The following is a 21,563-nucleotide window of genomic DNA, read 5'->3' on the forward strand; positions in this document are numbered from 1 at the left end:
CTGGGATTACAGGCATCAGCCACTGCACCCACCCCTTGTCCCTTCTTTTTTATTTATTTACTTATTTTGATATGGAGTCTTGCTGTGTTGCCCAGGCTGGAGTGCAGTCACATGATCTCAGCTCACTGCAACCTCCACCTCCCGGGTTCCCACAATTCTCCTGCCTCAGTCTCCCAAGTAGCTGGGATCACAGGCATGTGCCACCATGCCTGGCTAATTTTACATATTCTTAGTAGAGACAGGGTTTCACCACGTTGGTCAGCTGGTCTCAAAACTCCTGACCTCAAGTGATCCACCTGCCTCAGCCTCCCAAAGTGCTGGGATTACAGGTGTGAGCCACTGCGCCTGGCCTCTTGTCCCCTCTTATTACATTATCCATTTGTAAACTGCTGATTTATTTGGGCCATTTCCCCATAAACTTTTCCTAAAGCATCAATGGTTTCACCATTCTTCCATCCAAGTTTTACCATAAAATTGATGTTTGTTCTTCTTTCAATTTTAGCAGTATTCATGTTGCTCTGAGAGGAGCCCTTTTTCAAATTGATATTTTATTTTTCTTAGTGCCTCAAACTAAATCCTGTTCAGTTATATTATAACAAGTTAGTACGAGTTAATTTTGGTGGAAAAATAATCTGGAATCCATGCATAGTTTCTTCGTAACTCATATTTTCCATGATCTTTTTGAAGACTCCTCATAGAATCAATTTTCTCCCACTCAAGTTTTTCTTAGGTTTCTTTTTTTAATAACATCTTTTATTTGTATACAATTATAAAGTACAAACTTGTTTTATTAGGATTTTTCTTATTTTTTTAAAAAATTTATTTTTAGTCAACTGACTCCCTTTTATTTACCAGCAGTTTGCTCTGACAGAATAAATTACAAACTATTGTTTTGCTTAATCCTTTTAACCACCATGTCAGGCACACAGGTTGGAGGATATTAGCTTTCATTTTATAAACAGTGGAAACACTGTACCCACATTTAGTGTAAGACAGAGCTGGGATATAAGCCTTGGGCTTCCATAGTCACAACTGCTTTTTTCCGTAACTTTGTAACACATCATTTTAAAGTAATCTGATTTCACAATGTTTTACAGTATAAGAGTAACATCTATAGCATCTCTTCTTGGCAGGTTACCTCTAGAGAGAACCAATCTAATTACCTTATAAGCTGGCACTTTTTTTTTTTTTTTTTTTTTGGATGGAGTTTCACTCTTGTTGCCCAGGCTGGAGTGCAATGGTGTGATCTTGTCTCATTGCAACCTCTGCCTCCTTGGGTTCAAGCGATTCTCCTGCCTCAGCCTCCCAAGTAGCTGGGATTACAGACATGTGCCACCATGCCTGGCTATAGTTTCTTTTTTCTTTCTTTCTTTAAATTTTATTTTGTGAGATGAGGTCCCAGTATTTTGCTCAGTGTGGTCTTGAACTCTTGGCCTCAAGTAATCCTCCCACCTCAGCCTCTCGAATAGGTGGGACTACAGATGTGCACCACTATCTCTGGTTCTTTAGTTTCTATCCAGGAAGCTAGGGTACTAATAGGTCCTTCTTTTGTGAGAAGAAAACAGAGAAAGAATCCTTTTCTTTTTTGAGGGACAGCTGGAGTAGAGGAGTTAATGCACAGTACCTAAGTTCAAATCTAAATCCAAGCTCTCCCACATGCACTTTAAGCAAATTACTTCTTTTTGTTTTCCCACCTGTGAAATGAGGGAAACAGTACTGATCTTCACTGTAGACAGACTGAGTTTTTTTTGTTTTATTATATTTTGAGACAAAGTCTCACCCTATCACCCAGGCTGGAGTGCAGTGTCACGATCTCAGCTCACTACAACCTCCCCTCTGCCTCCCGGGCTCAAGCAATTCTCGTGCCTCAGCCTCCTGAGCCACTGGGATTACAGACGTGCACCATCATGCCCAGCTAATTTTTTGTATTTTTACTAGAGACGGGGGTTTCATCATGTTGGCCAGGCTGGTCTTGAACTCCTGGTCTCATGTATCCACTGGCCTTGGCCTCCCAAAGTGCTGGGATTAGAGACATGAGCCACCATGCCTGGCCGATAGAGTGGTTTTAACTACAGTATAAAGCTCTTGGAACTAAGAACAGTACTTGAAATATTTAAGTATTCAATAAATGCTATTAAGTATTCAGGAGCACAAAATTGATCCCATGACGGTAATTCAAAGGACCACAAAAATCAGTGTTTCTGTGTTTTGTTTTTTAAAACATGCTTCCTTCCCTTCCTCCAACACACAAGCAGCAAAGTAGAGAGACACTCACAGCCCAAGCGAGAAGACACCCAAACACCAAATTAGAAATGGCTTCACAGGCAGTCCCAAGTCAAAGCCGGTTCCCAGACCAGTCCCATCCCACAGCAGCCTGCCTCCTCTTTTCAATATGCCGGATGCCACTGTGTCTGTCGCCAAGGACTCCCTGGCAGATGGAATGGCCACAGCCATCTCCAAGATGGCGGTAGCACCCATCGAGTGGGTCAAGCTGCTGCTACAGGTGCAGCATGCCAGCAAGCAGATCACTGCAGATAAGCAATACAAGGGCATTATAGACTGCATGGTCTATATCCCCAAGGAGCAGGGAGTCCTGTCATTTTGGTGCAGTAATCTGGTCAATGTCATCAGATACTTCCTCCACCCAGGCTCTTAACTTCGCCTTCAAAGATAAATACAAGAGGCTCTTCCTGGGTAGTATGGACAAAAGGTCCCAGTTTTGGTGCTACTTTGCAGGGAATCTGGCATCAGGCGGTACCACTGGGGCCACGTCCTTGTTTTGTGTACCCTCTTGGTTTTGCCCATACTCGTCTAGCAGCTGATGTGGGCAAAGCTGGAGCTGAAAGGGAATTCCAAGTCTTCGGTGACCAACTGGTTAAGATCTACAGATCTGATGAGATTAAGAGCCTGTACCAAGGCTTTAACACGTATGTGCAGGGTATTATCTATCGAGCTGCCTGCTGCCTACTTCAGTATCTATGACACTGCAAAGGGAAAGCTTCCGGATCCCAAGGACACTCACATCGTCATCAGCTGGATGATGCACAGACTGTCACTGCCGTTGCTGGGTTGACTTCCTATTCATTTAACACCGTTCACCGCTGCATGATGATGCAGTCAGGACGCAAAGGAACTGACATCATGTACACAGGCACACTTGACTGCTGGAGGAAGATTACTCATGATGAAGGAGGCAAAGCTTTTTTCAAGGGTGCATGGTCCAATGTTCTCAGAGGCATGGGTGGTGCTTTTGTGCTTCTCTTGTATGATGAAACCAAGAAGTACACGTAAGTTATTTCCTTGGATTTTTCCCCCTGTGAACAGGTATGTTGTATTATATAACATATTTCAGCACTCTTTTTTTTTTTTTTTTGAGACGGAGTCTCCCTCTATTACCCAGGGTAGAGTGCAGTGGCACAATCTCGGCTCACTGCAACCTCCACCTTTTGGGGTCAAGCAACTCTCCTGCCTCAGCCTCCTGAGTAGCTGGGACTACAGGCACCTGCCACCACTCCTGGCTTTTTTTTTTTTTTTTTTTTTTTTGTATTTTTAGTAGAGACAGGGTTTCACCATATTGGCCAGGCTGGTCCTGAACTCCTGACCTTGTGATCCACCCGCCTCGGCCTCCCAAAGTGCTGGGATTACAGACATGAGCCACCGTGCCCAGCTATCTTCAGCATTCTCGACAGACTCCTTGCTGTCAATTTATCAGTGGCAACTATTTATTGGTTGTAAATGGGAAGCAGTAATATTCATCTGACCAGTTTTCTCTTAAAGCCATTTCGATGATGATGATGGTGATGGGACTCGGTTATATTTTTTATTTCAGTCACTCCTAATAAATAACAAATTTGGAGAAATAAATATCTTAAAAAAAAAAAAAAAGAAATGGCTTCACACCTTGGAATGACAAATGCTCAAATGGCTCCCAGTAAGTGCGCACAGGGACACCACTGTCAGAGTGGTGAGCAATCATCTACCACAAAATGTAACAAAGCAGCAAAGGTACATAGGAAGCACGTGAGGACATACAACCTCTAAGGCCCATATAAATCTGTCAAGAAAACTTTCTGGAGGAAGGAAAGATAGAAGAAAAGATCTGGATATCAACATTTGGTAATGTCTACCTCAATCTTCCTGACAACTACATTCAAACCGACCTGGGTATGCTGGTCCCAAGCACATCATCCAGCTTGAGTTTCAACGCTGGGTGGGAGAAAAGGAACTTGAGGGCAAGTCAGAGCCCAGAAAGGAGCATAATTTACAACTGCACAGCGGGGGAGACTGAGTTTGAGTGTGGGAAACGGGAAAGGGGGCGTGTGGGGTAAAGAGGGGAGTGCAGTGGAGTCAGCCCTTAGTGAACAAGTCTGCCTTGAAGGTGGAGATGGGCACCCCTCTGGCTGAATCTGCTCCAGTAGAGAGCTCAGGGGCCAGCAGCAGGCACTGCAAGGAGCAAAGCAACTGGTGTAAGTTCCACAGCTTCCCGCGACCAAGAGTACTTCATTCTGCCCAGGCATCTGTCCAGTCCCATCTTTTATTTTAAGACCAGATCTGGCTCTGTCACCCAGGCTAGAGTGCAGTGGTACAATCTGGGCTCACTGCAGCCCAAACTCCTGGGTTCAAGCGATCCTCCTACCACAGCATCCCAAGCAGCTGGGATTATGGGTACACACCACCATGCCCCGCTAATTTTCTACTTTTTGTAGAGATGGGGTCTCACTATGTTGCCCAGGCTTGTCTCAAACTCCTGGGCCACTGCAGCTTTCCAAAGTGTTGGAATTAGAGGCATGAGCCACTGTACTTGGCCTCAATCTTTTCAATCTTCTGTTTTTAAAAGCAGACATCTCCCTGGTTGGAGCAAGGAGGAAACAGGGCTTTGGAAAGTTCCAAGAGCCAAGGAGAAGCCCCAGAACAGTTCGAGATCTTTCCAGAATAATCCACACTCCACCTCCTCATCCCTCTTACCAAAGGGCGACACTTTGTTCCTGGGAGTAGGGGGAGATACACGCCCAGTACCTGTCCTCATCCAACAAGGTCACAGGCACCCAAGGGCAGCCGCGCTGCCACCGAGGGCCCCCGGCTGCTCACGACCGCCAGTCAGCTCCGGCCTTTCTTAAAAGGAGACACGCGGCTCGCAACCCCTCCCCGCCCTGAGGAGGCACGCGTCACGGCCCTGCGCCCTGAAGAGGCACCTTCCCACCCCCGCCCCTCAAACGCGAGAGGCCACGCGTTCCAGCCCCCGCTGCTTCCGCCACCTCCACATGCCGCAACACCAGTGAGTGGGCGCGCGCTCCCAACGGTCGGGGGCGGAGCTAAGAGCGCCGCGCCCAAAAAAGGCGGCAAAGTCCCTGACTCGCTGAGAGCTTGCGAGCCGCGATGTCTATCCCATTCATCTCCTCTCCTCTGACAGCACGCCGTGATTCCCCTCAGGCACCTTTCACCGTTAGGGATGAGGACCCCGCGGCGGTTCTCGGTGTGGCTCTGATTCACCGCCATCTTGCTTCGAGCCGCCTCCTGCCGCCCCGCAGATGGAAAGAGGCGGGACCGGCGCCGAGCCGTGGGGTTTGGCGCTGAGGGGGAGGGCGGAGATTATGACGTAAGGAGGAGGAGGAACGAGAGCGGGTCACATGGCGAGGCAGGGCGGGGGGGCGAAGTCAGGGTGGGCCCCCGCCGAGAAACGGGATAAAGGGGCGGGTCCTGAGAATTGGCTCCGCCCCCTAGAGCGCGAAGGGGTGAGTGATAGGTGAGTGGCCACCTGACCTCACCTGCCCCCTTAGCTCCATGCCTTTAGGTATGGACTTGGGTTGGTCCTGTCAGGAATGAAAATTAAAGGCAGCCGTCACGAGAACCCCAGCCAGGATTTCCCTGCGCCCTCCTCGCCCAGCCAGGAAACTGTTGCCTTTCGGAGAAGGGGTCCAGAACAACTGCCCGCCTCCCTAGGCCTACAGAACTTTCTTCCACCAGCGGAGGCCCAGAAGCCCTTGAGTGAGTCCCTGCCAGTTCCAGGATCGAGTCCCTGCCAGTTCCAGGATCGAAAGCGCCTTTGTCTCTGGGTCATCTTTCATGCCTGCCCTGCTTCCTCCAGGGTGATGGTGGGAATGGGGTGGGACACGTTATACTGGAATTGCTTTGAGGACTAAAATGTTGTACATTTTCTTATTTCCTTTAAGCTTCACAAATACAGGCCGGGCGCAGTGGCTTACGCCTGTAATCCCAGCACTTTGGGAGGCCCAGGCGGGAGGGTGGCTTGAGCTCAGGGGTTCAAAACCAGCCTGGGCAACATGATGAGCCTTGTCTCTACCAAATTTTTTTTTTTAATTAGCCGTGTGTGGTGGTTTACACCTGTAGTCCCAGCTACTCAGGAGGCTGAGGAGGAGGATCGCTTGAGCCAGGGAGAGAGAAGCTGGGGATGGCAGTGAGCCGTGATCACACCACCACACTCCAGCCTGGGCGGCAGAGCGAGACCCTATTTCAAATAATGAAAATAAACTTCACGAATAGTATCAGAGATCTTCAAAGAGATTAAAAAGATCTTCAAAGAGATGTAAACCTCTTCCTGACTACTGTATTTCATGGAATTTAAGATGCTATTAAGTATAAGATGCAACAATTTTTCATGTACCACTGAGGAAAAAAAAAACATTGCCAAATAAACTGACATCCCATCAATTGTAAATGTATCTTGAGTTCAGAAAATTTACTTCAAAATACAAGACTTACTAGAGCAACCTTGGGCAAAGATTATTATGTTCTCGGGACTTCAGTTTCCATGTATCTGTATGAAGGCATTGAATAGAAGAGCTCTCAGGTTTCTTTCAGCTGTGACATTTTATGTTCATCAAACTGCTTTGTAACTCACATTTCATTTCTCTGCATCTCAGTGTCATGACGCTACTCTACTTCCTGCCCTTGTCATTTGACTTCAATCACTCCAAGAGCCTCCTGCCTCGTCTTCCTCCAACTCTGACCCCTCCAAACCACTTCCCACCATTCATCTGTACCTTGCACTCACCCTACAGAATGTTGAGGCCTCAAATATAACTGCCTACAGTCGTCACGTTCAGAGAAATAATATATAAGGAAATACTGTGTTATTTGCTGGCTCCCATAAAGAGTGTGCACCTTAAGGAGAGGAAGGGTTGGTTTAAGTTCAAGAAAGATACAAGCTAGTGCTTAAGTTTTAATCCTTATTCACTGTAAAATAAGCAGGTATCTAGGTAAGATGGGTCCACGCCTTTTATTTTATTTTTTATGTATTTATTTTTGAGACAGGGTCTCGTCGTATTGCCCAGGCTGGTCTTGAACTCCTAGGCTCAAGTGATCCTCCTGCCTTGGCCTCCCAAAGTTCTGGGATTACAGGCATGAGCCACCACGCCCAGCCAGGTCCACTCCTTTCATAGACTTGGTCCTTACACATTCAGGAAAAAGGAGGGGAAACCCAGAAAGTTAACTGAATGGAAATAAGCATCATTTTCACTGGAGACAGGCTGTGCTTTGCACAGCATCCCTCAAGGTCAGGTGTGATAGTTCCATCACTCACTCATTTTGTTGTTGCTTTTTTTTTTTTTTTTTTTTTTTTGAGACAGGGTCTTGCTCTGTTGCCCAGGCTGGAGCACAGTGGTATGATCTCAGCTCACTGCACCTCCAACCTCCCATGCTCAAGCCATCCTCCCACCTCAACCTCCCATCCGTTACTCACTTTGGATATGAAACACTAGAAAATAATGACTGAGGCCCAACCTCATGCCAGCTGAACATGAACTGACCTCACAAAGTGTTTTCATCTCTAATAGCTGTGGCTATTTCTTACCAAGAAAGCCTCACCCTCCACACATGGGTGAGATGACGTAACGGCTGATTTGGTCAAGGAGCACAAATAAGACAGGCCAGGCAGTTACTGTTCAAACAGCAATGTTTAGTTGTACAGCACATAAAGTCTAGCAACAATTACAGGACCAGTTTGAGTGTCTGTTTGCTTGTTTTCAATTGGGAAATTTAACTGTAATGTCACCATAAGATTGGCTGGGACTGGTAACATTTTAGAAATGGGTCGTTCTTGCATCCCCTAGGTATGGGCCTCTTGCTCCATCAGGACTTGGTTGTAGATGAATGGCCCACAAGTCACCAGCCTTCGAGCAAGTTGTGTCCCGGTGGAGACAGGGAGGGGGTGGGCAAAGGGGAATTCTATAAAGACACAGTGTGTGGGGCAGTGGCAGTCAACATTCGCAAACATTCATGCATCTGATGGGGGGCTTTGCCCTCCCTTGGGTATTTTCCATTAGCCTACAGTGACCACCTGTGGCCAGGCTAATTCATTACTCACATTAATGGGGAAGGGGGTTGGGGGTAGAAGTAGGTAGGGTAGGTGGGAAGAGATCCTTCTTATTGCCGAGTGGACAGAAGGGTGTTAGTTTTTCCTTAGTGTGTATGTATTGTGGGTTTCTGGGGGTTTGTGTATTTAGTTTTTGTTTGTTTGGACAAAAGAACGTCAACTCCAGCAATGTCTTCTTAGGAAAACCACTCTTCCTTAGTAGCTGCGTTACGAGGTGGGGAGGATGTACAACCGCACTCTGGGCCAGCCACAAGTGGTGATTTTTTAAAAAGTGATCCTAGCCCTTGCTCCCCAACATCTGTAGTGACCCACTCTCATGAATACTTTTAAGTGATGAAGGAGACACCCTTGTCCCACGCTGGGGCTCACACAGCTGATCTCAATGAATCTAGTAAACAGAAAAATTGCTTTCTTGACCTTTTAAGGAAGCCAAGAGTAGCTCATGCAGATGAATGGGTAGGGAGCAATGCCATTGCCCTTAGAGATGGTTACAAGTAGCTGGGATGGGCTTACAAGGGCAGAAGAAACTCTTAATGAGTTCTTTCGCCTTGCAGATGGGCTGGGACTGGCTGACACAGATGATGTGGTAGGGCAGTGCTGGCAGAACCCCACTCCACTGGGAGGAGAGGAGTGGTTTGGATAAATGGAGGATGCAACTGTCCTAAAGAGGCAGCTGGCCCCTCCCACCTACTGAGGGCTGAGAGGGGCTGTGGTGGTGAGCTGGACGAGCACAGCACTAAAAAGGGCCTGGCCCTGCAGCAATAACAGCTGAGAGGAATGGAGGGAGAAGCAGCGCTTGAAATGGACTTCATTCAGCAGTGGGGCAGGGGGTGGCTGGCACAGGTGGAAGGACATTGCCCAGGAGGCCTTCTCCCTGCAGGGGGGTTGAGAATGGTTGAGGGTGTGGAGACCAGCAGCTGGCAGAAGACATATAAAATAGCTTCTCCAGGGAGGCTGAGATTATGGTTCAGGGGTGCCAGGCACCATTCCTACTCAGCCTCTCCAACGCCCACCTCCCATGCCCATAGATCTTCCCTTGCTGGTCCAAGGTCTCCAAACAGGACTGCTTCTATAGCAGCCAAGGATCCCTGTTCTGTTGAAATGTAGTAACCTCTGGGCTGTAGCACTGCTGCTATTCTATCATGACAGGTGCCTACCCTGTAACTTTGTGAGCAAGGGAGGATGAGGGCTGGGTTGGCAGCCTCCAGGAAAGATCGAGACCATAGGTTTGGGGTCACCAGTGACCTGATCACCCCCCACCTTTCTCCTGGTCCACTGAATCTTGGGTCTTGAGTCTTATGTTTTTTCCTAGCACCTGAGTGATAAAAGACTGGGATTATAAGTGCTGGGATTCGTAGAGGACCAGTGAAACACCTAGGCTGAACCAGGAGATGGGACAGGAGGTTGTATGAGGTTATTGTAAACAGTTTCACTTGGTGTTTTCCCGTTCCTAAGGCTAAATTGTTTCCCCGGCCCCAAATTTCATGAATCTTACAGATTAAAGGAAAAGAGTAACTTACTTGTAAAACAAACGGGGAAAATATATGCATTAATATAGGGCTCCAGGGAAAGGCAAGAAAAGCCTAAATGTATGAGGGTGGGTATCATTGGGAATGTAGGAGTCAGGAGGAGAGGGAATTAGGGAAAAGCAGAGAAAGACAGACATAAATGTAATTAGATTCAGCACAAAAGTGATGGGGAATTGAAAAGAGAAGTCAAGTATGTATGAGTCAAATGGAGCAACAGAGAAGCCTGCTTAGAAGGGGGAGAAGTCTGACAGAGAAAAGGGAGGTGTGGTCAAAATTCTGTCTTTGAAGCCAAATCACTAAGAAAGACAAATAATGTATATTGTTTCTGATACTTCTTTAGAGTTAGTTCTAGAACCTGATGTCCCCATAAACGGTTGTCTCACGTGACTAGCATGTGTGCTTCCTTTAACTAGACACTGGGAACTGCATAACTCACTGTGTTTCCCTCTTTGCACTGGCTGCCTATGAGCTCAGGGCCTGTTCCAGTGCTTGACTACAGAAACTTTCTTTCCTATTCCTTTCTTTGCCCCAGATTTATCTGGCAATCTCAGTTTATACTGTCCTGTACTTTTGTGATTTTATGTGAAGGCAGCCTAAAGTCATTTCTGGAAGTAGACTAGGCATAAATGCTAAATATAGGAATGAACCTAAAGTAGATTCATCTAAAAGGAAGTGAGAGATGTCAGAGACAGGCAGGAGAGAGGGAGAGAAAGCAGTGTATGAGGGAAGGAGGGAAAGGGAGAAAGAAGACAGAGTGGGAAGCAGAGACAGGCACTGACCCAGCAGCAGAGGCCAGGTGAGTGGAGAGCAGCAGTAGGCTCTGGTGACAGGTGGTAGCTTTGGGACAGTGAACACGACACAGACTGAAGGGTGGAGTTCCACTTGTAGGCACTGATGCTTTCTGCAAGAACGCAGTTCTGGCCTACTTCTCTGCCTTCTCATGGCCTTTCTTTTCCCAGGAAGCCCCAGCCTTACCTCCAGACCACCCCCAACTTACAGGGAGGGTTGTCCTGAACTCCCTGCCCCCTACTCAGCTCTAGCTCCGCTGCCATCTGTCCTTGGAGAATCTCTATAGCCCCAGTTTGTGTGCAGGTTCCGAGAGAAGAGTTGCCTGTGGCTCACCTGCTCCCAGCACTTTTAAATGAAACCTCCCCGAGATCTCCTGAGTGAGGCAAAACAGCTTTGTTTTGGGACACAAGGAAAGGAGACAGATAATGGACACGCATGGAGGAGCCACACTTACAAGGGACTCTCCAGGGAGGGCAGTGAAAATACCTCACCCCTGCATGCACATACACAGGCTCTCTCGCTCTCTCTTTCACACACACACACACACACACACACACACACACATACATACACACACGATGTAGACAAGATGCTCCACAAATACCAGACAGGCCTGCCTGCGGGACAGAGTTGAGAGGAAGAAGGTGGTTGTTGGTGGTATTTGGGATGTGTGTGTGTGAATATGGGTATGTGTGATGACACAGAGAAGTGGTCGTCATGGGTTACTGTCGTGGCTTTCCTCTGTGTCCACGCTCACCGGAGGGAGGCCTCCATTGTCATTGAGCCGCTTGGCCCTGTAAGTCTCATAGTGGATGTTGTGTGTCACTTCCTTGAGGTCCTGGAGGTGGGTCCTAGAGGACACAGGGTAAGAAGAGGGCTGCAGTTAGGGGCAGGAAGAGGAGGTGGTGACACACATCACTTCGAGTGACTGGACCCAATGACTGGGACCCCAATCCCAGGAGCTAAGGATTCTTCTACAGCCCCTTCCAGTTTGCAACAGGAGCTGGAACTGGAGCAGAAAGCTCTGTCAGAGAGACCTGGAGATGCAGGAGATGAATCTGAACATATAGACCCTGACCCCAAATAATTCAGCTTGCCATCAGGACACAGCTGGAGGGGAGACATCTTACCTGATGACAAAGTCTCGAAGCAGGGCAAACTCACAGTGATTGAGATTTTCCACTATGAACAAGACAAAACAAAGCAAAACAGGTAGTCAGTTCATTAATACAGCAACCCCCAGGAGGTGAACTTCTGTTCGGGTCACGGAGGCATTTCGGAGAAAGCTATGGGACAGGTTATTTTTTCTAACCCTTCCAGAGGTGTGCTCACTTGGGTGCACTGGATTTGATTCATTAAACAAATATTTATTAAGCAGCTACAATGGGCACAACACTCTTCTAGACGCTGTGGAATAGTAGCCAAGAGGGACTATAATTTTTACCGTTTTATAGAAGAGAAAACTAATACCGAGTCTGAGAAACTGGCCAAGGCCTAAGACACACTTCCCATTCTTCAGAAGCTTATAATCCGATTGGAAGTAACACAGAGAAAATAATTGAGCCATTTTAAAAAGGTCATACACTACATGACAAATCCAATTCAACATATATTGAATACCTAGTATTTGCAAATCACTGGCCAAGCACTGTTGGAACAGAATGAGGATTAAGACAAGGGGCTGGGTGCCATGGCACATGCCTGTAATCCCAGCACTTTGGGGGGCCAAGGTGGGAGGATTACTTGAGCCCAGGCGTTCGAGATTAGCCTGGGTAACATAATGAGACCCCACTTCTATTAAAAATAAAAATGAAATTGCCAGACATGGTGGCTCACACCTGTAATCCCAGCATTTTGGGAGGCCAAGGCAGATGGATCACCTGAGGTCAGGAGTTCAAGACCAGCCTGACCAACATGAAAAAACTCCATCTCTATGAAAAATACAAAAATTAGCTGGGCTAATTTTTGGGGCTAAATAAAAAATACAAAAATTAGAGTCTGCACCTGCAGTCCCAGCTACCTGGGAGGCTGAGGCAGAAGAATTACTTGAATCCGGGAGGCAGAGGTTGCAGTGAGCTGAGATTGGGCCACTGCACTCCAGCCTGGATGACAGAGCAAGATTCCCTCTCAAAAAAAAAAAAAAAAAAAAAATATGCGTCTGAAATCAAGTTTCACCACTAACGAGTTATGTGACTTTGGACAAGCCTTTTAACCTAAGCTTCCAGTGCTTCAGTGGCTTATATTCTGAGAACAGGAGCACCCGCCCTCTTCCCTTCATAGGGTTATCATATTGAATGAAATCACTGAAGTGATTCTTTGACCACTTTCAGAATCATCAAGACCCGCCCAAGGTCACATCCATTCATAATAAAATGGAAATGACAACACCTGAACAACCCTTCGGCAGTTTGTCCGATCACATCCCTCTTCCTATGAAAACCTTTCTCCAGTTTTTCCAGGCCTTGCTAATCTCTCCATGTCCTGAACTCCTTTGATGCACCAAGTCAGTGCCACTCAGTCAGGTGCTAAACCAGTCTCTCGTTACTCCTGCCTGTGAGCATCATCTTCTCAATGAGACTGTAATACAGCTCCTTATGAGCAGAATCTGGCTGGCATTCATTTCATATGTCCTGAGACAGTGCCTTGATCTATAGATGCTTAATGACTGGATAACTGATCAGCAACCAGTTCTTCCAGAAGATGCAGTGAATTACCTTCGATGATCCCCCATGGAGTTTTTCGGCCGAGGACCCTTTTGCCATTCACTTGGTACTCCTTGTCACTTCCCACCACAGCAAAAGGCATGCTCTCCTGCTACATGGGGCAGAAACACAAACCACACACATGTGCACCGTCATCCTCCAACAACCTGGACATCCAGGAGCAGGACGGCATATGGTCTTCTAGCCTTGAACCACACACCTCTGATGCTCATTCAGAGATACTACTGATGGCAAGGGCAAGGCTTGGTCTCTTGAAAAGAGCACCTGACTGAGATTCAAGAGTCCTGGGTCCAGTCCCAATTGTACCACTGCCTGGCTGGTTAACCTCAGGAATCAGCTCTCTTCAGCTGCAGAGAGCTTTTTTTTTTTTTTGAGACGGAGTCTCACTCTGTCGCCCAGGCTGGAGTGCAGTGGCCGGATCTCAGCTCACTGCAAGCTCCGCCTCCCAGGTTTACGCCATTCTCCTGCCTCAGCCTCCCGAGTAGCTGGGACTACAGGCGCCCACCACATCGCCCGGCTAGTTTTTTGTATTTTTTAGTAGAGATGGGGTTTCACCGTGTTAGTCAGGATGGTCTCCATCTCCTGACCTTGTGATCCGCCCATCTCGGCCTCCCAAAGTGCTGGGATTACAGGCTTGAGCCACCGCGCCCGGCCCTGTATTTTCTTTTTTGAGACAGAGTTTTGCTCTTGTTGCCCAGGCTGGAGTGCAATGGCACGATTTCAGCTCACTGAAACCTCTGCCTCCTAGGTTCAAGCAATTCTCCTGCCTTAGCCTCCCGAGTAGCTGGGATTACAGGCATGCGCCACCACACCCAGCTAATTTTTGCAGTTTTTGTAGACATAAGTTTTGCTATGTTTCCCAGGCTGGTCTTGAATTCCTGGGCTCAAGTGATTCTCTCACCTAGGCCTCCCAGAGTGCTGGGATTACAGGCATGAGCCACCATGTCCAGCCAATTTAATTTTTTTAAAGTTATTCTAGAGGGGCCGGGCGCGGTGGCTCAAGCCTGTAATCCCAGCACTTTGGGAGGCCGAGATGGGCGGATCACGAGGTCAGGAGATCGAGACCATCCTGGCTAACACGGTGAAACCCCGTCTCTACTAAAAATACAAAAAACTAGCCGGGCGAGGTGGCGGGCGCCTGTAGTCCCAGCTACTCCGGAGGCTGAGGCAGAAGAATGGCGTAAACCCGGGAGGCGGAGCTTGCAGTGAGCTGAGATCCGGCCACTGCACTCCAGCTCGGGCGAAAGAGCAAGACTCCGTCTCAAAAAAAAAAAAAAAAAAAAAAAAAAAAAAAAAAAAAAAAAAAGTTATTCTAGAGGGAGAAAATAGCCTATAAGCCACTCAATCTAACCCCTGCATTTCATAGAGGGGAAACTGAGGTAGGTTCTGACCACAGCATAGATCATCCTGGACCCCAGCCCACTGCTCTTCCTGCCTGCTGCCCCTCCCATCACCTCACATACTGTTTTTGCCAGACCTTGTGGGGGAAAGAAGGCTTTTGTGTGGTCTGGGGATAGAAGGCTTTTTTGGTACAGGGAGCCCTTCTGTGGGTTCACAGTCCAGGGCCATAGTCCTCCTCTTCCCCCCATGTCACTTCTGGTCTGGGTCAGGCAAGGTTGGGGGGAGTACAGAAAGTGAAAAGACAGAGGACATGCACAATACACATCCCAGAGGTCCCAAGGGGGCATCTGTGGAGCAGAAGAGCCCCAGGCACCCACCCTGATTTTGTCATTCTCCGTCTTATCCTCCAAATCCTCATCAAATTCCTTCTGGGGGTAGAATTCAATGCCATTTACTTCAAGCTCCTTGCGAACCTAGAGGCGAGGAGAAGAAGCAAGGTAGTCAAGTGTCAGGATAATGGAAAAGAGGAGTGTGTGCACCTATCTATGTGTGTGAGCTGAGGTCAGAGAGCCGAATCCAGCCTTGGATAATCCACAGTCATCTCTGAACTCTGAGACCCTGAGCAGCAGGAGGATGGTGAATAAATGCAAGCCCCAGCTATACAATTACAGCCTAGCCTGAGAGGAGGAAGAGGCTAGGAGGTGCAACTTTAGGTCCCAGGCGCCTCGCAACCAGCTTGCTCATCTCAGGGTCCATGAGACTGAGATTTACACAAGCAGCACAGCTGAGTGCACTGGGGAGTGCTCAGATCCCTGCATGTTATATTCCTGATTGGAAGGAAGAAAGGTGAGGCTCCCCCTACTCCGAGACTGCCCTCTTTCAAGGTCGACTTAAGTCTTGCCTTCTCCAAGATACCATCTAGGACCTCTTCATTGTTCTATTTGATTGTAAGTTTTATCTGTCTGTCTGTTTGTTTGTGACAGAGTCTTACTCTGCACAGAGTGGTGTGATCTCGGCTCACTGCAATCTCCACCTCCCGGTTCCAGTGATTCTCCTGCCTAGGCCTCCCGAGTAGCTGGGATTACAGGCATATGCCACCACGCCCAGCTAATTCTTTATTTGTAGTAGAAATGGGGTTTCACCATGTTGGCCAGGCTGGTCTTGAACTCCTGACCTTAGGTGATCCACCCGCCTTGGCCTCCCAAAGTGCTGGGATTACAGGCATGAGCCACCGCCCCCAGACAATTGTAAGTTTCTTTTTTCTTTCTTTTTTTTTTTTTTTGAGACAGAGTCTTGCTCTGTCACCCAGGCTGGAGTGCAGTGGCCGGATCTCAGCTCACTGCAAGCTCCGCCTCCCGGGTTTATGCCATTCTCCTGCCTCAGCCTCTCGAGTAGCTGGGACTACAGGCGCCCGCCACCTCGCCCGACTAGTTTTTTGTATTTTTTTTAGTAGAGACGGGGTTTCACCGTGTTAGCCAGGATGGTCTTGATCTCCTGACCTCGTGATCTGCCCGTCTCGGCCTCCCAAAGTGCTGGGATTACAGGCTTGAGCCACCGCGCCTGGCCAATTGTAAGTTTCTTAAAGGCAGCAATTGTCTTTTTATTTCTCTCAAATCTCCCCTCCCCAACCCTGTACATCCAGCACAGGACTGAGCTTATAGAACATGCCAGTGACAGCCGGGCGCGGTGGCTCAGGCAGTGGCCTGTAATCCCAGCACTTTGGGAGGCCGAGGCGGGCAGATCACGAGGTCAGGAGATCGAGACTAGCCAAGACTATCCTGGCTAACATGGTGAAACCCCGTCTCTACTAAAAATAAAAAAACAAAATTAGCCGGGCGTGGTGGCAGGCGCCTATAGTCCCAACTACTCAGGAAGTTGAGGCGGAAGAATGGCGAGAACCCGGAAGGCAGAGCTTGCAGTGAGCCAAGATCGCGCCACTGCACTCCAACCTGGGCAACAGAGAGAGACTCCAAAAAAAAAAAAAAAAAATGAAGAAGATGCCAGTGAGGACTAGTGGGCAGATGACTCAATCATCAGTCTAGTCGTCTAGTCCTTCAAGTAGGCTAACGTTTGAGGAGTGATTTCTTATGTTCACAGTGATACATGTATTCAGTGGTCTTCACAGATAGGTTTGGAAGGCAGGAAGAAAGCAGCCTGGAGCTGCACCAACTTTTCTTCATCATAGTCCCCAGATACCACCAACCTCAGCCCTTTGAATGGTTAAGTAGGGGCTGGGGTGGAGAATTGGGGGAGGGCTGAGGGTGGGGGTAAAGTCAGAATGATGAGGGCTAGGAGATGGCCTGAACCCAGTGGAGAGAAAGGAGGGGATGGGAACAGGAAAAGAAGGCAGGGGGCCTTCTCACCCTTTGCTTGAATTCAGACTTCTCCTCCAGGGTCATGGTGTCAGCCTTAGCGATGACAGGGATGATGTTCACAACCTTGCTGAGGTGTTTCATGAACTCGAGATCCAGAGGTCGCAAGCTGGGTCACAGAAAAGGTGGGATCGTCAGAGCCACCTCGCCCTCCCCAACTCAGCCACTGCTACCACTCCAGGACACCTCAGGAGAAGAGGACGGGGCTGGGCATCTGGCTGAGGCCCAGAGGCTGCTCCTCTCCTCTCCAACACAGCCCCACTGCCTTGCCATCTGCAGAGCAGCCTCAACACCTGCCTTTTTCTTCTTCAGTCCCCATGCAGATCCTGCCTCTCTGTGAGCCCCCCTCAAACCACCACTTCATGACATCTTTTCTGACTCAGGGATTTCTTTCTCCTTGGAGCACCTGTGGACTGTTGTCTCTACTCATATGTCTTTTGCGTGTGTGTCTTTTTTCCTTTTTTGTCTGTCCTAAAAATAAAAAACAAACAACAACAACAACAAAAAATGACAGTGTGTGTGTGTGTTTTGTTTTTTGTTTTTTTGAGACAGGGTCTTGTTTTGTCGCCCAGGCTGGAGTGCAGTGGTATGGTCATTGGCTTATGGCAGCCTTGACCTCCAGGACTCAAGCAATCTTCCCATCTCAGCCTCCAGAGGAGCTGGGACCACAGGTGCACACCACCATGTCTGGCTAGTTTTTAAATTTTGTGTAGAGACAATGTCTTGCCATGTTGCCCAGGCTGGTCTCAAACTCCTGGGCTCAAGCAGTCTTCCTGCCTCAGCTTCTCAAAGTGCTGGGATTATAGGCAAGAGCCACCATGCCTAGTGTGTATGCCTTGTTCTGCCTATCAGACTACTTCTTGACAGGTCTCCTCCTAGCCCCCAGAGTTAGTCCTGCAGGGCCAAGCTAGAGGCCCTGCCCTTCCCACAATCTCACAGTCTATGCCTCCATCCTACCTCAGGCTCTGAGACCCCAACTTGGCTCTATTTTGCAACCTTGGGGACTCATAGGTTGTCTGATGGTTCATTCTGACTGGGGGGTCGAAGCCTAGGGAGGGATAAAACCAGCCTTCTGTTGAGTTCTCAGGAGTCTTGTTTCATCTCTGTCCTCCCCCTACCATCACTGCCTGGTTCCTACAAAATTTGGGGCCTACCTTGCTTGTGCCATTCTGTGAAGAGCTTAACTCTGGCCCAGCATCTGGGCTTAGTAACATTATGGGACCCCCTCCCCCCATCTCTGCAGGAAGGTTGCTGGGCTCCCCCCTGGGATCTCCATTCTCTGCCTATTCCCAGCACTTCCTTCATGGGTCCACCTGCCACTCACAATCAGAGTTCCCAACACGCTTGTGTGTGTCTTATTCTGCCTATCAGACAGTACTTCATTACAATGGTTGGCCTTCATCTCTGGACACACGATGCCTCACTCCAGGCTGGTACCTTCCAAATGCCTACGGCTGGGTCCCTACCCTCCAAACACCAGCCCCAATGCGAGAGCCCTGCCCTGCCCTATTTCACCCTTCTTGCTGCTCCCAACTCCAATTATTTTCCAAAGCAGGCATTTGGTGAACAAATGAAGTGCCCTCTGCTCACACACACCAAGTCCTCTTTGCTGATACAGTTGTGCTGTGCTGCTGGGACACCAGTGGGCAGATACTGGTGGCTGATGTTGGACAGCTTTAACCTCCTAGCAAGAAAGTCAGACTTCCTCACGGAAAGTCTGGGGAATCGCAAGGTCACGGGCCATGACTATATTCCAGCCCATCTGGCCCTCCCTAGCTGAGTCAACGTATGGATCATCCGATCCAGAATGGACACAGATGATGCGAACCAGACCGGGCCTGGCAATAGGGGTGGGGTTGATACATACGAGTGTCCTGTGGGGGAGATGAAGTAAAGGCAGCAGTGGACACGAGTGTCAGGGATGCGTTTCTTCCTGGCGATGTTCACCTCCTCCTTCAGGAACTTCTCGTACTGCTCATTGATGTACTTCTCAATGGGCTCCCAGCTGATGGCGGGGGAAAGTAGATAGATGCATCAGAAGAACAAGACCTAGGGCTCAGTTTAGGCATGGTCTGGTAGCAATCTCCTTACATCCATCTCATTCCCTGGTGGGCCTAGAATACCTGCTGCTGGATTCCCCCTCAGCCCCCGCATCGATGGCTTTCCTGGATGGTTAGTTAGCAGGGGTGGAGCTCCCCAGGGACCCTGGCCTCTGCCTGGGCTGTCGGGAACTGCAGAGCATGGAGGGTGCAGATGGTTCTCAACGTGAATGAATCTGCACCATAGCAAGTATCTTCCCAGCAGAGTCTTTAGGGCAAAGATCTCAGAGGCAGACAGATACCAGTTTTCATTGTTGATTTGGTCTCCAAAGCCCGGGGTGTCGATGACGGTCAGCTTCATTTTAACACCACCTTCCTCTATCACTGGGGGTGAAAAGAAAATATACCAGAGAGCTCAGTCCTACAGCTGACCCCGGGTACCTGGCAGCCTACTAGCTAGGGAGACCCAGGCCTCTTCTTCAGGATCGGTCATTGGAAAAGTCAAATTTAGGGTCTTCTCCATCTCAATAATCATGCTGTTCCCTGTACCTGGAAACCCCTCTCTACTCATTTCTTTTTTCCTTCTTCTTTTCTTTTTTTAAGAGACAGGGTCTCAGTCAGTCACCCAGGCTAGAGTGCAGTGGTGCAATCACTGCTCACTGTAGCATCGAACTCCCCAGCTCAAGCGATCCTCTCGCTTCAGCCTCCCCAATAGCTAGGACTACAGGTATGCACCATCATACCCAGCTAACTTTTTTTTTAAGAGCCAGGGTTTCGGGCCGGTCACAGTGGCTCACACCTGTTATCCCAGCACTTTGGGAGGCTGAGGCAGGCGGATCGCGAGATCAGGAGATGAAGACCATCCTGGCTAACATGGTGAAACCCCATCTCTACCAAAAACACAAAAAAATTAGCTGGGTGTGGTGGCGGGCGTCTGTAGTCCCAGCTGCTCAAGAGGCTGAGGCAGGAGAATGGCATGAACCCAGGAGGTGGAGCTTGCAGTGAGCCGAGATCACACCACTGCACTCCAGCTTGGGCAACAGAGCGAGAGACTTCATCTCAAAAAACAAAAACGAAAACAAACAAACAAAGAAACAAAAAGAGAGATAGTTTCACTATGTTGACCAAGATGGTCTCGAACTCCATGACTCAAGAGATCCTCCCACTTTGGCCTCCCAAAGTGCTGGGATTACAGGCATGAGCCACCACACCCACCCTCTCCTTACCTCTTTCTACCTGTCTAAATCCTGTACTTTATCATCCACCTCAAATCCCCCCTCCTTCCATTTGAGCTCCCCGCTCTCTCTTCCCTGAACCAGCAGTCTAAGGGGTTTGCTTCAGAGTGCAGTACTCAAGTGTGTTCTGTCTTAAGGTTGCCTTTTATTGATCTTATTCCTCAATAAGCCCCATTCTTTCCCCTTTCCAGCAGAGACACTCACTGAACAAAGCCCATAGGGGTCCCTGTCTGGTCCTCACCATGCCCGATAGCTTTGATCTCCACTGTCTTGGGGATCTTCTCCTCCCGGTTCCAGCTGGAGGCCTTGCGGCTCACCTGGGATTTGAAGAGCGTGTTGACCAGCGTTGATTTGCCCAGTCCACTCTGGCCTACAGCAAAGCAGGAGGAGGAGGTAGGGAGACTCCACATTCACCTTCTGAGCCTAATACTTCCCCATAAGCTTACAGAATTCTAGAGCCATGATCCAGGCCAACACCTTGTCTGACTACTCACTGGGGGACAGTAGGCAGGTGGGAATGGTTTCCTGCTTACTGCAGAGGGCCTCGGGGAAACATCACTTGGATTCCATATTCTTTCCTTCCCAGAGTCCCAGGACCACTGGGAAAAGGGACAACCTCTGCATACGTCTAGTGTCGTGATTGTCTGTTTTGTTGTAATTCAGTTTTTTGCTTAGGTTTTCACTTTTTAATGATACTAAAAAGAAAAATAGAAGGACTTTGCATCCTGATACTGCCTCACAGTGCATATTGTACATTCACATTTGTTAGACAAATCTTTGTATCAGCCCTGTGGATCCTGAAGCAGAACTATCTTTATCCTCAGTTGAGATGGTCCTAGAGAGATGAATCCTCTTCTAACAAAATATGTGCAGAGCAACATAAACTAATACATGCAAGACCAGGAACTCGAACCCAAAGAACATCTTGTCTCTATATCCACTCTTCATTCTAGTGTAGTGGTTTTTAGATTGTGCTCCCAGAAGCCTTAGTGTCCTGTGAAGATACATGTCAGAGAGGGCACTGTGAGAGGAGGAGGAGACTGGGCAGGCAGGGCCTCTGCCTCCACTTCCTTCGCTATGGCTCCCTTTCACCTGTTTTCCAGATGCGTATCTGCAAAAGATTTCATTTCAAGGAAAAGTTTCACAGCTACAGAGCATTTGAAAATCGCTGGTCAGGCCAGGTGCAGTGGTTCATGCCTGTAA

General features: G+C 48.5%; 2 protein-coding genes across 9 annotated transcripts in view; both read right to left on the reverse strand.

Annotated features, from left to right (window-relative positions):
- Positions 1 to 5,588, reverse strand: part of WBP2NL (WBP2 N-terminal like) — a 40,341-nt gene extending 34,753 nt beyond the window's left edge. For 2 of the 3 annotated variants that reach the window (XM_033233776.1, XM_033233777.1), the window contains exon 1: positions 5,435 to 5,588. In XM_033233776.1, coding sequence (XP_033089667.1) covers positions 5,435 to 5,496 — 62 coding nt within the window. In that variant the 5' untranslated portion in view covers positions 5,497 to 5,588. Of the gene's footprint in view, positions 1 to 3,022; positions 3,315 to 5,434 lie in introns of all 3 variants that reach the window. The other variant, XM_033233778.1, reaches the window with a different exon arrangement.
- Positions 5,589 to 7,894: 2,306 nt separating this feature from the next.
- SEPTIN3 (septin 3) overlaps positions 7,895 to 21,563 on the reverse strand; it is a 30,536-nt gene continuing 16,867 nt past the window's right edge. For 5 of the 6 annotated variants that reach the window (XM_033233772.1, XM_033233770.1, XM_033233774.1 and 2 more), the window contains 9 exons: positions 20,602 to 20,730; positions 19,428 to 19,509; positions 18,954 to 19,091; positions 17,078 to 17,195; positions 15,092 to 15,187; positions 13,365 to 13,464; positions 11,781 to 11,832; positions 11,408 to 11,501; positions 7,895 to 9,206 (listed from right to left, as the gene is read on the reverse strand). In XM_033233772.1, coding sequence (XP_033089663.1) covers positions 9,141 to 9,206; positions 11,408 to 11,501; positions 11,781 to 11,832; positions 13,365 to 13,464; positions 15,092 to 15,187; positions 17,078 to 17,195; positions 18,954 to 19,091; positions 19,428 to 19,509; positions 20,602 to 20,730 — 875 coding nt within the window. In that variant the 3' untranslated portion in view covers positions 7,895 to 9,140. The remainder of the gene's footprint in view (positions 9,207 to 11,407; positions 11,502 to 11,780; positions 11,833 to 13,364; positions 13,465 to 15,091; positions 15,188 to 17,077; positions 17,196 to 18,953; positions 19,092 to 19,427; positions 19,510 to 20,601; positions 20,731 to 21,563) is intronic. The other variant, XM_033233771.1, reaches the window with a different exon arrangement.

This window comes from Trachypithecus francoisi, unplaced genomic scaffold (assembly GCF_009764315.1).
Source record: "Trachypithecus francoisi isolate TF-2019V2 unplaced genomic scaffold, Tfra_2.0 Lachesis_group14, whole genome shotgun sequence".
In the NCBI taxonomy this organism is placed as follows: Eukaryota; Metazoa; Chordata; class Mammalia; order Primates; family Cercopithecidae; genus Trachypithecus; species Trachypithecus francoisi.